Source organism: Castor canadensis, chromosome X, assembly GCF_047511655.1.
Source record: "Castor canadensis chromosome X, mCasCan1.hap1v2, whole genome shotgun sequence".
Lineage (NCBI taxonomy): Eukaryota > Metazoa > Chordata > Mammalia > Rodentia > Castoridae > Castor > Castor canadensis.
Window position 1 is genome coordinate 24,311,614 of NC_133405.1, and position 16,497 is coordinate 24,328,110.

At 37.9% G+C, this 16,497-nt stretch overlaps 1 protein-coding gene across 30 annotated transcripts in view; it reads left to right on the plus strand.

Annotated features, from left to right (window-relative positions):
* The window catches only part of Enox2 (ecto-NOX disulfide-thiol exchanger 2), a 341,637-nt gene that overhangs the window by 216,380 nt on the left and 108,760 nt on the right, over positions 1-16,497 (plus strand). For 28 of the 30 annotated variants that reach the window (XR_012444306.1, XM_074063084.1, XM_074063073.1 and 25 more), the window contains one exon: positions 14,323-14,457. The exons of the other annotated variants lie outside the window; for them this stretch is intronic. Coding sequence is in view for 27 of the 28 variants with exons in the window: in XM_074063084.1 (XP_073919185.1) it covers positions 14,323-14,457 (135 nt within the window). In the remaining variant the exon portion in view is untranslated. The remainder of the gene's footprint in view (positions 1-14,322; positions 14,458-16,497) is intronic. 30 annotated transcript variants of the gene reach the window in all.

The window sequence follows — 16,497 nt, forward strand, 5'->3', positions numbered from 1 at the left end:
AATCCTTTAGAAATTAAAACATTTCTGAAGAGACATTATCAACATATGTAGTAGAACTGTGAAGATAAGCAAGGAATAATTAACGCAAAACTCTGACTAGTGGTCATCCTTGAGGGGAGCTACAAGGGATTAGAGAGGGGCATGTGTGTATTTTGGGTACATAATTTTCATAGCATCGTTTTTAAAATAATTTATACTTGTCTCTTATAAACTCTCCTTTGTACCTACACAATATTTAATTTAAAAATAGAAAAAGATATTGCGAGGTAGTGGAAAATAGGATTTGATATACAGAAGTGCTGTTACAATTGTAAAGAAGAAAACTTTTTACAAAAGCCATAGCTATTTTGCTTTGACAGTATCTTCCAGTGACATAACTATTACTTTCTCAACAAGTGGTGATTTGTGTAGACAGCATACTTTCCCAGAATGTTCTGGGAGTCTCCAAGTATTTCTGCTGCCTTGCCCCTCACTTCACCTCACCTCTTCTAGCTTCTGTGAGAGATAAGAAAGGTAGTGTGATCATTTGGGAATTTGAAGTTAAGTGTTTGAATTATAACCATGGATTTATGTGTTACTACCCAAAGACTTATTACCTTTATGGCTTTCCTTGGTGTTAGAACTAACAGAGAATGCAGTGAACAGGTGTGCTTGTATATTTATTTTCATCAGTGGTTGGTTTCTCTCCGGCCCACCTAGCACACTGTATAAGCACAGGCTGTCAGGAATTACAGCTTTTCTTCCATGTGGAGATAAGTGGATAAGCAAATACTCCCAGCCTGATTTTCTTTCCAATTCATTATTTACAGGGAATTCACCCTTTGTAATCATTTTTCAAATCAAATTTGCTCTAGCAATGTCTGTAAGGTTTGCTCTGGAGATCATCACCAGCCTATATGCTTTTATTTTTTAACAACTTGTATCTCCTCCATATTAATGCCAATTAAAAAAACAAGGATAGATTAAAGGTAATGTCACTAGTGGCCTGAACATTCACTCAAGAAGAAAATTTAAGTTATAGCAGAAATGGATAAAAGAACAAAAAATCAATAACTTATATGTATTTTCTATTTGGACTAATGTTACTTATTAAAATATTCAGAAGCACTATCTAGTAAAACAGTGGCAAAACACACCATGTATAAGATAGTTTCCAGGAAAGGCACTATTAGTAACACTGTCCCAGAATCACGAACTGCCAACCAAATTTACTTGTATAAGATTATTCCTGGAGTAGATTGATTTAGTGGGTGTCCTCTACCCAGCTGTCATGGAGGTTACAGCCATGACCATAAGCTCCCTTAGTCTTGTTGGAAAGCTGGCCATGAAGAGAAAGTTATTATCCTGCCTACTCATTGCCTGCCTGTACCCTTGTCATGGGTAATCGAGATGTGACACTGAATAGTTCTGGCTTTCTTCCACCACAGATGGGAGAATCAGGAGGGAGAGTATAGATCCATGTTTTTAGAGAAAAAAAGCAAATTAGTTTTGGCAGCAGTTCTAGTGGCTTTGAGGTATATACAGTGAAGAAGGGTGATAATACTGGAAATATTTTGAGGATTTTATTAGCAGTACCACTTTTGGAAAATGCATCAATTGGAAGAGAGAAATACAAAATAGTCCTGCTGTTCTTTCTGGTAGCATTCTTGGTAATGAATGTGTTAAAAAAAATCATGTTATTTTTTGTTGTAAATACATCCCCCACTATTATTAGTGGCTGGTTCCTATCCTGATATTTTCATCTCCTTTTCCCTAAAGGAATTAAAATATTCCCCTCTCTCTTCACCCTGCCCCCGCAGTGGCCCTGTTTTTCCTCTGCTATCAGAGATAATGCCTGCAATTGTTACAACATTAATAATAATTACTAGTATTCTACAACCACTCACTGAGCTAAGCACTGCAATATACACTTTTCACATATTTTCTCCTTTAACCCTCACTACAGCCTTATAATATAAGTGCTATTATTATCCTCATTTGCCAGATGTGGAAATAAAACATAGAGATGTTAAGTCACTTCCAAGCATAACACAGCTAATGAGTTATAGGACAGGATTAGAACTCAAATCTAATCCAAAGGCCATGATCTTAACTGCTGTTGTAGCTCCATTTTTCTTCATTCAGCATCATACTGTGTAAAGGGCTAGGAGTTTATCATGCTTGGTCTAGCCAAATGTGTGCTGGTAGCTGATGGTACTATGGTATAGTTTTCAAAATGAAATGAATCATTTTGAAACATGAAGGGTAGTGGGGGTAATGTGAAGTTATGTATAGTAATGGCTATTATTTCCTGATTATTTGTCAAATCAGGGTAAAGTTTAGAAATTCCAGCTAGACTACCTGTGGTAGTAAAGAAGTTCAAAAGGAGCCAGGGCTGCTGACCCAACACATAGCCATTAGTCACTGCCTCCTGTGGCTGTATGTGTATATATATAGCATTGCCCTTAATATTTGAGGATGGCCCTGCTGAGGCAGCTAGTACTCAAGCCAAAGTTCCCATTATAAGTAGGATTTAACACTTGACTTGTTTGTAGGCATCATAGCCATGGTCCCACCCTCCACCTTAGACCAGGGCCTTGTAATTAGTGGTTTGCAGAGCAATTCAACAATATAATCTACTATCCATCCTCTCAGAGCCCAACCAACTGGAGAATACAAAACAACTCCAGTTGCTCAACATTTTACTTTTAGGAGAAAATAGTAATAAGGAAACTGATATGGAAAATACTCTCCACTCATACCCATCACCCCAAACAAGAACAATTCTTTTCTAAGTTTTAGACTCAGCAAAAAACAGCCTTATCCTATGTCATTTTAAGATATCCATAGTAACATGATAATTGGTTTATATTCCAAACTCAGTCTAAAGTCAGGTGACTGCATATTGGCATCACTTCCTCTATGCTTCCCTTCCCTCCACCACCACTACCTCTCATCCCAGCAGAGTAACTGCCTCCTCCTTCTTCATATTTCTATTTAGCCATTATTGATCCATACAGTAGTTTGTTTTCATATCTGCCTCTCACCAGTCTATAAACCTCTCAAGGGGAAGGGACACATGGAATTTTTACCTTGGTACCACCACATACCAACTTAGTACCAAGTTCATTAAATTAATATTCAAAATATATTCTGAAGCCCTCCAATAACTGCACTCAAAGATTCAGTCACAGCTAACACATATTGACCACCTGTGTTGTTTTCACTACAACCCTGTGAAAGGGGTAATATCATTCTCATTTTTAGATGAAGAAATTGAAGCTCAGTGTTTCTCAAATTTGTAATGGGGATAAGAGTTACCAAACATACTTGTTTAACAGGCACACAGATTCCCTAGTACCACCAGATGAACATCTCAGCAGTGGACCCTGGAAATCAGCCTATTTAGCAAGTATCTTGGGTGATGTGATGCACATGGTTGGAACGCACTTTGACAAACACAGGTGTCAGTGATGGCTGCACAGCAAGTACATAGTAGAGCAGAATTCAGACTGCTCTCCTAATTCCAGATCTAGTTCATGCTATATTTATCTTTGTTACACTCTATCTCTCATGGCAAGGAAGTAGACTGGAACATGTTGGAAAGATTTTCAGCAACAAGGATAAAGCAAAACTGCTCATGGATTAACCCCAGGACTGTTTATTTTTTTCCTCCAAGATATCCTGCCAGACTTCCAACAGGATTGCCAAGTCACCTCTTACACAAATTACCTCAGGAAAGCATAAGCCACAGAGCTTTTAGAACTTACTGAGTTTATGCTTCTATTTTTTCTTTTTCTATGCTGCTCCACCCCCTGAACCACCACCACTAACAACCATACCATTAATTTAATGAGCATGCTCAGTGCCTGAAATGCAATTAGTTGATTTGTTAAATATGAAAATTGCTAGTTGAAAACCAATAGCTACAACATGTGGGATACCAGTTGTAATATTAATATGTCTGTTTCAAAACCAGGGGCAAGAAGTGAGTGACTTAAGAGGAAATTAGTGCAGATGTTAAAGGAGCTGAGGTAGGTAGCATTTTTTAGGCCAATTTACACTTTTTGGTATTTTTTACCTAAATGTTTGGTGACGAACTATGGGATAAATGTGATGATGCCACATTAAAGACTAAGGGTCACAGTCAATCATTCACTCTAGACCAAGATGACATTGGTTTACTGGTATCTCAGAAGTCCAAAAAGTTGAGAGGTTGGTGATTATGGACTATAGTCCAGAAAAGCTCAGGAGAACCCGCCTCTGCTCTTGCAGACTGAAAAGCCCTCCAGTGTTCCCACAGTGGAGCTTGATGGGGTTTCAGGACTCCTGGATCCAACCTCACCTAATCTCCTGGCTCACATTCATCTAATAACCTTGAAGTGACAAAGAGTGTCCCTGAGCATCTTCAACCCATGCCAACCCACCCTGGAATAACAAAGGAGGTCCCTGACTCCAGATCAGAGATGTGAGAGGAGACCTCCTCAGGGAAGCAAAATTTTTTCTTCCTTAACAAGAAAAAAGGAAGGGAAAAAACAAAGGAATTGGGGTTAAAATCATGATTAAGTGCTTGTTTTGTGTCAAATATTGAGTTCAGCATTCTTAGTTATGGTATATAGCTCAGTGGTTAAAAGTGTGGGCTCCAGAGCTATACTTTCTGAATTTGAATTCTAACTCCAGCATTACCTGTATCTGTGGCAACTTGAGTGATTTCCAACTTCTTTGTGTTTCATTTTGCTTATCTGTAAGATTCCTATAATGATAAATATTACCTGTCTCACTGGGGTATTGTGAGAATAAATCTTTAAAACACTGTTTGATACATAATAAACATTTAATCGATATTAGGAATCAACACCATGGTCTGCAACTATAGATGAATAAACAACTTAAAAAGTTTGTGGAACTCTCCTGAAGTCACACTGCTAGTAGGTAGTAGAACTAAGATTTCATATTTGGTCTATCTGGCTCCAAGGTCTATCTTCCTTCTACTAAACATTGTTGCCTTCATAAATATAGGGTATGTGCTTTGAGTTCCTGGAAGAGGCATACACCAAAAACTGTCCTTCTTCCTCACTATACCAACCCACTCCTACTGCAACTGCTACCTTAAGGACTGGCTTGACTTCCTAGATTCTTGTAGATCTAACTAAAAACCTGGAACATCCTTTTAACTACTCTAATATGGAGGTAGTTGTTTCTAGGACCCTCCAGCTTATACACTAGAACAGTGAATATCCCAGGATGGGATCTAGTGTGTGAAAGCACCCCCTACCATAAGGTTTTCATCTTTATACCTTGAATATCAAGCTACATTCACACCCCATTCTGCCACACTCACAATCCATGTGAGAATGATTACCTACTATATAGACTAGCATTAAGACCCATCCCTTCCCTCCCCTCCTTTCCACCCTTCCCTTCCCTTCTGTTCCCTTCCGTTCCGTTCCGTTCCGTTCCCTTCCCTTCCCTTCCCTTCCCTTCCCTTCCCTTCCCTTCCCTTCCCTTCCCTTCCCTAGGAAGAATACAATGTGATGTCCTAATTCCCTTAAGTGACTCTTTGCTCCATCTTAGATAACACTCATAAGAAGGTAAAGTCCTGCTTGTCTAACAGTGTCATCTGTCTCAAGCTGTCTGGGAACCTTGTCTTACAAAAGCTCCTGGCAGTTCTTTCAGCCTGCATAACTATGATACAAGTGTGATGTCACTGCTGGTGACATCTGCAATAGGAGAGAGCATGGGTGTCTGGGGCTTCAGTACACTGTTCACAAACAATGATGGATTGTTAATTTTCAAAGAAAATGAACAAGGACTCAAAATAACCCCTGCAGTGCACAATATATTGCTTCATGAGCAACAAATACCAAACAGAAGATAAAACTTTGAGCCCTAGGCTTAATGTAGACCCCAAACATGATTTGTTCTGCTGTTCCCTTTCCCTTAACCAAAGAACAGAAAACTCAGTATTATTCGGTACTAGGACACCCAATCCTTCCCTTGGCCATAATCTTTTACAACGAATATATATATGTTTTTTGAGACAGGTCTCACTGCGCTTGCTATGTAGCCCAGATTGGCCTTGATCACATGTTCCTCCTGCCTCCACCTCCCAAGTGCTGGGATGAGAGGCATGTATTACCATGCCTAGCCAACAAATACTTTTTGAGTGCCTACTGTGTGCAAGGTTTGTGTGAAAGCCAAACATGGGATTTCCTTCTCTGTTCTGTGTAAGCATTTTCTAAATTTTCTCTCCCTTTCCTTTGTCATGGTAGTGTTTGTAGTGCTATTTCCAGTACCACTCTTTAAACAGTACCCCATCAGCCTTCCATAGTACCTGGACTCCCCACCACAAGGATCATTTTTTCGGTGTGAAGCACAAAAGTAACTGCTGAAAATGTTAACAAATTTGTGGTGTGAGGTACAACCAGATTAGTTTTTTTTTTTTGTTTTTTTTTTCATTTTTCTTTTATTATTCATATGTGCATACAAGGCTTGGTTTATTTCTCCCCCCTGCCCCCACCCCCTCCCTTACCACCCACTCCACCCCCTCCCGCTCCCCCCCTCAATACCCAGCAGTAACTATTTTGCCCTTATCTCTAATTTTGTTGTAGAGAGAGTATAAGCAATAATAGGAAGGAACAAGGGGTTTTGCTGGTTGAGATAAGGATAGCTATACAGGGCATTGACTCACATTGATTTCCTGTGCGTGGGTGTTACCTTCTAGGTTAATTCTTTTTAATCTAACCTTTTCTCTAGTTCCTGGTCTCCTTTTCCTATTGGCCTCAGTTGCTTTAAGGCATCTGCTTTAGTTTCTCTGCATTAAGGGCAACAAATGCTAGCTAGTTTTTTAGGTGTCTTACCTATCCTCACCCCTCCCTTGTGTGCTCTCGCTTTTATCATGTGCTCATAGTCCAATCCCCTTGTTGTGTTTGCCCTTGATCTAATGTCCACATATGAGGGAGAACATACGATTTTTGGTCTTTTGAGCCAGGCTAACCTCACTCAGAATGATGTTCTCCAATTCCATCCATTTACCAGCGAATGATAACATTTCGTTCTTCTTCATGGCTGCATAAAATTCCATTGTGTATAGATACCACATTTTCTTAATCCATTCGTCAGTGCTGGGGCATCTTGGCTGTTTCCATAACTTGGCTATTGTGAATAGTGCCGCAATAAACATGGATGTGCAGGTGCCTCTGGAGTAACCAACCAGATTAGTTTTAATAGCACAGTAGTATAAGAGAGTAAAGCATAAACTTTGGACATTGGGATTGACATACATGTGGTAGATGGGACAGGGTTGTGAAGAAACTAGAGGTATGAGATGAAGTACTCTCTATTAAGAACCCACAAAAATTGCACTTGGGGGTATGATTCAGGTTAGGCCTAGCAAATGCAAGGCCCTGGGTTCAATCCCCAGTACTGCTTAAAAAAAGGAAAAAACGAACATTGCTGCAGTTGAGAAGAGTATCAACCTTAGCACTACAGACATGTATAGGACTATTCTGTACATCATAGGATATTTAGCATCACCACTATGCTCTATCCACTAGATGTCAGTAACAGCTTCCTGCCCCCTGATGGGAAGGACATCTAAAAATGTCTCCAGGTACTACCAAATGGTGCCTGGCGGGTAAACTTAAGTCCATGGAAGAGCCACTACAATAGAGTACTTCGAGAGAATTGATCTGTATAATAAGGAGCTCAAATATTCTATAAGTATATATGACTCCCCTGCTTTAGTAGGTAAGAGCAAGAATTGTGGAGCCATACTGCCTAGGTTTGCATCCTGGCTCCACTGCAAGCTTTGCTGTGTGACATCTCTTCCTATCACCTTATCAGTAAAATGGTATCAGATAGTAAGTGGACTTATTCATAGGTGAGTTTTAAATTAATGTACATAAAATGCCTACAACAGAGTCTGGCACAGAGTAAGCATTATGTAAGTGTTAATGCTTATTAATCTTATTATGACTTCCATCATTAGCACTATCACACACCATTTATCCAAGTCCTGGTATGTTCCAGAAGTCTGATGTCTCACCCAACTTTGGAGTATTATCCTTCTTCTGCAGAAATAACTGGGTTCAGGACTAAACAATGCAAAGATATTTTAGATGACTGTGGCTCTATGAAAGACATTGTAGGTAAGCCCCACTTTGTACAATTACAGAATTTTCTTATTTAAAAGCATACATATTGCTACCTACTTTGAGTTAGGTATGGTAGAAAAACCAAAAGTAAATGAAGTTCATGCCCCCTGCCCTCAAGTAACTAATCATTATGGCTGCTACATGCACATTTATTTCACTAAATTTAATTACCTTAAACTATTGAGGAAAGTCCAGTCACTTCCTTCTTACATGTGGAGAATTTCTGTGATGAAATTTATCTCCCCTTCCCCGGATTTGTCTTTCCCGAAGTTTTTAATTTATAATTCTTTCAGGATTAAAATACCTCTTCTTCTCTTCCTCCACTCAAACTTTTGTTTAATATTTAACAGTACTCAAAGGAACCCCTCCAGAGGAATTCACTATGAATCCCCTCACGTATAATGAATATATCCCAATAAAAATTTTTATAATAAAAAAGGAACCCCCCCAAAAAATAAATTTTATCTTAATATTGCAGAATAGTATCCTGTTCAGAATAACTTGACACTTGTTTCTGGGAAGAAGAATATCTGTGCAGGACCCTCTTGTATGCATTCATATATTTCCTCATTAATTTGTTTAAGATAGTTATTGGACATCTGTTCTATGTCAGACATGGGAGTTAGGCACTAGGATTAACAAGAAAGAATAAGAATCTAGAGGGAGAAAGAAAGACATGGAATGTGGTAACAAAAAATATAGAAAGGGCTGTGATAGCACTGTGTCCAATAGGCTAGGAGTACACAGAAAATAAAGGAAGTCTTTGGGAAGGAACACAGTGTGATGGGTAACACTGAACATCAGAGAAGCTGGGGTTTGCATCTTGCTCTCTGCCTCTTATTAGCTGTGTGATATTGATCTGATTACTTAAGCTCTGTGCCTTGAATTCATTATCCATACAATATACTCTAATAATTTGTGTACATGCTGTGTTTCTCAGTACACTTTGAGCCCCTCAAGTAAGAATTGAGACTACTTCACCATCATCATATTATCATATTATTACCATTTTCTGAGTGCACAATATGAGCCAAAAACCATGCTAAATTCTTTATCTGCAGTACCTAATTTAGTCTTCATCAAACCTATAAGTTAGATATTAATTTAGTCTTCACCAAACCTTCCAGGTTAGATGTTATAATTAGGAATTATATTTTCCTAATTTTAATTAAAATAATATTAACATGCATTAATCGTTCAAGGGCGATTCTTTATGATAATTCCATGGATGCATATTCTGTCCTTTGAACAAGTTCACCCCCTCTATTATACACCCTTAATCCCCCCACACTTTTTCAAACAGTATTTGATGGGTTTCATTATGCCATCTTCCTAATTTTATATCTGCCATTTTCTGAGCAAATCCAGTTCTTTATTCATAATGTATTGCAATGTATAATTATTTTATTCCTTTGCATTTTAATATCTCTTTCCTGCATTACAGTATTAGATCAAGACCAAGGATAAGGTCTATTTGATTTACCATAAAATCCCCAACATCTAGAATAGTGTCTAGCACATATAAAATGTCCAGTAAGTGTCCAGTAGATATGAAAGGATGGCTGGAAGGCAGGCATACAAAAGTCACCAAGAGTGGAACTAGACTCTAGTTCAGAGCCAGTGCTTTTGATTCCTAGGCAGCTTTAAATAGATGTTTTGACTAAATCCTCTTCTCAACTTTACACAAGATTGTATAACAAAATTATAGCAAGCATAATAAATAATGGATATAAGCCTGGACATAAGAAAGAGAATTGTACAAGAGTAAATTGCCCCAGAGATGGAGAGTTTTTTTCTTAAAAGAATATAGTTGGAGAGGCGGCCCCAACACACTGTTTTTGTTTCAAAGGAAATAAGGTAAACATTTGTAATTTTTAACTACACTATGAGATAAATAATACACAGAATTTGTATATGTGTAGTCTTCAATTTCAAATAATTTGACAGTAATTGACTAATTAGTGATTCATAAACATTACAAAAATAAACAGATGGCACTGGTTCGATAGCAATGGAGTGATACCAAGTTAATGTGGGTGAGCACTTCCAAATCTTTTATTCTTTTGGTGCTAATACACTCTTATTCCAAAGTACCATATCTTCAATCAAGTTACCTAGAAAGCACTTATTTATGACTACTCAGCAACCTCTGACTTCTTAAGGAGTTATCACAGTAGAGTATGAGCACCAGAATGGCAGGACATATTCTTCAGACTTAGGGAAGGTATTTTGAAGATCATTTGATACATACTAGCACTTGCCTTCTGAGTATTCTTGGCTGCTACCTGAGATTGTAGGAGTCATAGTGAAATGAGCCATCTCTTCCTCTAGTGATATAGGACTAGTTTGATAAAATACTTAAGGAAATTGCTAGATGTGTATGTCTAGTCTTGAAAGTGAATCACACCAGCACTTCACTTTTCTACCACTCTGATAATTCTAAACAGACATTTAGCACAACATGTTTTGTTAGGGCTACCAAAGAATCCTCTGGGATATCTTTTTGAAAGAAAAATTGTACAGCTTGCTTATATGTATGATTATACTGATTTGGGAACATTATTATAGCTAAGGAGATCAAGCTGAATTAGTAGTTGGGTATATCTGTCTCTGGCTGTAACTTTAAGCAAATTCCTACCTGTATTCAGTTGTCCTAGAGAGAGAAGCAACTTAACAATAATGCCAAGACAATTTATCATTCTGAACGGATATACAAATAATCAATGAATGTCATTGTATACATTGCTTTTTGTATCCAAGGTCAATATAACTTGATTTCTGTTAGTCATTTATTCAAATACTTCTTGACACCAAATTAAGAAACAGGGAGACAAAGATGCCTCAAACTCAGTCCCTGATGTAAAGGAACTATAAGCTAGCAGAAAGGAGATATGAACCATTTAGTAGTAAATGCTAAGTTGTTTTTGCTTCCTGGAATGCTCTTCAAACCTAATCCTCCCTTCACTATCTGGAAGAAAATTATAGTTCTCCTTAAGGATTCATTTCAAATTATTCTTTCTCAGTGAAGGCTTTCCTGCCATTCCTCATCTCCTCTACTCCCCTACCCCAAATGCATACACCCAAACCCATTCCTATAGCTTTAGTTGCTCTCCTGTGTTCCCATAACACTTTGCTCTAGTTTTATTATTGTACTTATTACAATAATTTACATTTGGTTGTTTATATGTTTGTGCCTCTCCATAAATAGCAAGTTCTTCTAGAGCAATAAATGAGTTTTGTTATCTCTGTATTCCTAACAATTCACACAGAACCTGTTTTGTGGTAAGACAAAAAGTTTTGGTTTGAGGGGAAGGAATGAGATACTAAGGAAATATATAAAAATCAAATCCTAGATAAAATGTTATGAGACCATATATGAAGGAATAATTAGTTCCAGTGAGGTAGCTTCACAGATAAGGTGACATTTGAGATGACCCTTGAAAAATGAGTAAGATTTGACAGGTGAAGATGGGTGTTGGGGAAGGGGAGGGAGATGAAAAGGGCAATTAAAGCAGAACTTCTTAAGAATTAAGAACCACATTTATTGTGGCAAAATAATGCTGTTAATTACACATTCCTTATCAGTATGTATAAACAGAACCATACTTGCTAACATTTTAACAGACACTTTGAATTAATGAACATTTTGAAAACATTAATATTGAATTGATTGTTTAAAAAATTGACAATTTAGATCATTCTCCCTCTTATCCCACTCCTCCATCCCAAATTAGTCTAGAATTTGGTGAGATTGGGATGTTGTAAATTTTCATCCTTTGTTCTCAAAGTCCTGTTCAGAGAAAAGGTCCTGGTTTCCTTATGGTTCCCAGCACAACAGAGCTAATAAGTAGCCAGGCTGCTGCAAATGTAAATATAAGTATAAATAATATAAATATAAATATAAATGTAAATATAAATATAAATATTGGCATTGGGGTCCTGTCCTTCTAAACTTATCTGTTTCTTCTGGGAGCCATTGTCCATCCATCAGAGAAAATCAGGGTGTGAACTTGGTAATCTCTAAAAGCCCCTTCTGGCTATAACATTCCCTGAAAATGTGTCTCCCTTAGCTGGGAATTGGAAGTCCAGGTGGACCTAAATATTGCTCTGTAGACTCTTGACCCAAAGGATATTTGTTGCCAAATGTTTGTTTTCTTGATAATATTCATAAGGAGGCTATTTCTAGCCTTAAGATATGCCTTCAAAGGGACTATTAAGAAAGAGGAAGGGGACCAGAGGGAGGGGGAGGGGCAATAAGAGAGAGTAATTGGGGGTAGAGATGATCAAAGTACATTATATGCATGTATCAAAATGTCATAATTAAACTCATTATTTTGTATAATTAATATGCAGTAATAAAAGATATGCCTTAATGAGAGAGCACTGAAATTGGGTGTGAGGACTACAATTCCTACAGATAGAGAAATCACCAGCTCTGAAATGTGACTTCTGAGTGTAGTAAAGAATGCTTAGGGGACTGGAGGTGTGACTCAAGTGGTTGAGTTCCTGCTTTATAAATGCGAAGCCCTGAGCTCAAACCCCAGTCCAACCACCAACCCCCAAAAGAGTGCATAGGGCCATTAGTCATTCTGTGTGTAGAACAGGTGTGTGTGTGTGTAACAGTTGGCAGAAGTACATACTGGGAGGTAGGAAAAAAATACAATGTTTCTTCTGTGGCTATCAGTAGTCAAAGGTAAATTTCCCAAATTCAAAGTCCTTCATGTTCAGATGACTTCTCTCAATTGTGCAGTATGTACACACACTTTAATATCTTTGCTTATATCATTCTTTTTTTTTTTTCGATACTGGGGGTTGAACCCAGGGGTTTGCACTCGCCAGGCAGGAGCTCCTCCTCTTGAGCCATGCCTTCAGTACTCTTTGCTTTACTTATTTTTCTAATTAGGATATCAAATTTTTTTCATGGGTTAGCTTGGACTGTAGTCTTCCTATTAATGGCTCCCAAGTAACTGTGATGACAGGCCTGTACTACCATGCCCGGCTTATTGGTTGAGATGGAGCCTCACTAACTTTTTGCTCAGACTGACCTCAAACCTCAATCCTCTCAATCTGTGCTTCCCAAGCAGCTGGAATTACAGGTACAAGCCATTGCACTTGGCCCTTCTTCTGGGATGTCTGCACCCTCTTGACTCCCTAATAGCTACATACCACTCAACACGTATTCTATAGAAACCTGGTCTATTCTTACAAATTGTATCTTTCCTTTGAAGTATTTCTACCTACTCAGGTCACAGTAGCTCTTTATTCATCAAACTTCAGTAATGTGTTCTATACCATTCAAGTATTTCATTGTTTCCTAATTATGGGAAATAGCAAAGCATAGTGACTAAAATGTATGCGTCCTATATGACCTTAATAATATATGTGATCTTGCAAAACTTCTCACCTATTAAATGAAGATATAAATCCTCCCTATCTCCTACGATTGTCTTGAAAGTTAAATGATAATAATGCAGGCCAACTTCTTTACATGGCACACATGGTAAGTGTCTAATAATTAGTGGTGGTGGTAGGTGGAGGTGGGATAGTAATACTAATAGTAATAATCATTACCATCATCATAAGTCTCTTCAACTAGATTGTACAATCTTTGATGGAAGTGGCCATGACTCCTGTCTGCTTTTTCACGAACTTTCCCTTAAGTCCCCCGAATTAACTAATTTGATGTCTGCTGATGGTGTGCCCAGCTCTTTTGGATAGCAGTGCCTCATAGATATGAAATCGCATCAGGAATGTAATTTTCATATTTTTTGCCAACTACAGAAGCTCTAGGATGTTGGTTTGCATGCAAGAGTAGTTTGGATGGAAAGTGCTAAAATAATCATATGCTAGTAGACTGAGAAGAATAGGAAATTTCTTAATCATCCCAAACTCCTATGGTATATACTCTCTGTTAAAAAAAAATAGAAAAAAGGAAACAAGGGACGGAGAGAGGGAGGAAGGCAAATGCACTAAAATGCCATCTGCTAAATTTCTGTCAAATTTCATGACTTCCTTCCACCTTAAGCTGTATTATTTTAATCCTTGAAAGAAAGCTGGCATTGAGGTTTTATCTATCTTGTGCCTATTGACCATTTCTCTAAAGAGTTTGCCAGAGTTTACATTGATAAGTAAACTAGATACTGGAACCTTAACACAAAAAATTATTTGGTATGTCATTTCTTTTCAGCTGATAATAGTAGAACTCTGAGTGTAGATTCCACTGCAATGACGCTACCTATGTCTGATCCAACTGCATGGGCCACAGCAATGAATAATCTTGGAATGGCACCACTGGGAATTGCTGGACAACCAATTTTACCTGGTAGGTTATTTTTAATCACCTCACAAGTGCTTCTTTTTATTGACCATGTGGCAATAAATATGACAGTGTGACATAACTTATTTTGAAGTTGACATTTACCAGATTATGCCTAGTGTGTGCATTTTTGTAATATGAGCTTTATAAGCTGGGTGGCTAGTAGTTACTAGTACACTTCTAATGGCGCTTTCGGCAAGCTGGGGGTGTATCTGATGTAGGATAGGGTCATTGAACATTTAAATAGATCATTGCAATAAAAGACAACAGTATTTTTGGCAAGTATATATTTCTTTAGAAGAGGCAAATTGACATGGACATGGAAAGAGAACTTCCCTAGACAACCCCCAAATCCTAGATTCCTAATGAGGTGGAAAGAAGACTGTTTTTAACCTTGAATAGCATAGTTTACAACTACATATTTATAAGTGGCCCATAAGACAATATGCATGGTGGACTAACTCCATCTCCACTAAAGATGAAATTAGAAGGAAAAAAAATCACAGTATCTGAACAGTTTAGTTTGGACACAAAAACACTTCCCGGCCAGTCAGAACTAATTAACCACTCCAATAGGTTTGTGAAGACATTAGGGAACTGCCATCTCGGGGAGCCTGGGGTGGCTCTTTTTCCTTTATTGTTGTGCTGGGCGAGGGTACATTGTCGCATTACAATGTATCAAATATATCATACTTGAATTCATCCCCTCCAACCGCTCTCCTTTATCCCTTCCTCCCTCATTCCTGGAACAGTTCCAACAGGTATCATTTTTGCATTTACTTACATGTGTACACATTTTTTACACCTTGGAACAGCCTAAACATTAATCCCCCCAGATTTATTTAATTGTCATCTCACTTAAAAGCACAAGAAGACCAGGCCAATGTAGAATCTTGCTATTCAAAGTGTGCTCTGCATAATCTGAGAATTATTTAGAATCCCAGAATGTTAGGTCCCAGCCCAGACTTACTGAAACAGAAGCTGCATTTTCAAAGATTCCCCAGGTGATTCACAGGCACATTCATGTTGAGAAAATAGATATAGTGTGATGCTATTTTGTTATGTCATTTATCCATATAGTTACTACTCTCCCCCCCAAAACAATAATTGCAGCTCAGATTTTAAGTCTTTATGTTATAATGAGGCTACAGTAGTTTAGGCAACAGCAATATTAATAATAAACTGAGAGATGTTATTACATTGAATGCCAGGAAATAAGCATAAAAGTGGCCAAACATGAAGAAAAAAAAAGGTATGTGATGTATAAATGGGTAGAGAAAAAATGAGCCTAAATTCTGTATGTGGCAGAGCAAAGAACTTAACTGTAATTCATACAATGAGCTGTTGTTGGCTAGACTGCATCCTCCTCTGTTAGACCAACTATAACGGAAATGAACCAACCAGGGATTATTTGAGGGCTAGAATTATTGGCCCATGAATTTCTTAGGTTTTAAATGGCTAGCGAGGCCAATCTGGAGTCAGTAGATCTTACAATGGGAGCCAATACTACAGAGTGGTTAGGGTCCCTGGATTTAATCCGCCTGTTTTATAAGCCTGTTTCTTTAATTATTTGATCTGGGAAGTTAAATATCTTCAGAGACCAAATTTCCACATCCATACAATTAGACTAATAAAACATAACTCCCAGAGTTGTGAGAAGTAAATCATGCTTAGCACAATGCCTGACACACAGTAAGGATTCAAAAATCGTTATTATTTCTCATAGACATTTCTAATGGAAATGAGTTTTGTGTTTACTGTTTCTTCATTATTTCATTATAATAGAATTTAAGCTAAAATATTACATTTTTTGGTGAGACTGGGGTTTGAACAGCAGCCTTCATGCTTGCAAAACAGGTACTCTACCATTTGAGTCATGCCTCCAGTCTATTTTGCTCTGGTTATTTTGGAGATGGGGATCTCATGAACTATTTGCCCAGCCTGGCCTTGAACTGCAGTACTCTTGATCTCAACCTTCCAAGTATCTAGGATTACAGGCGTAAGCCACCAGTGCCTTGCGAATGTTACACACTATTTTATAGTACC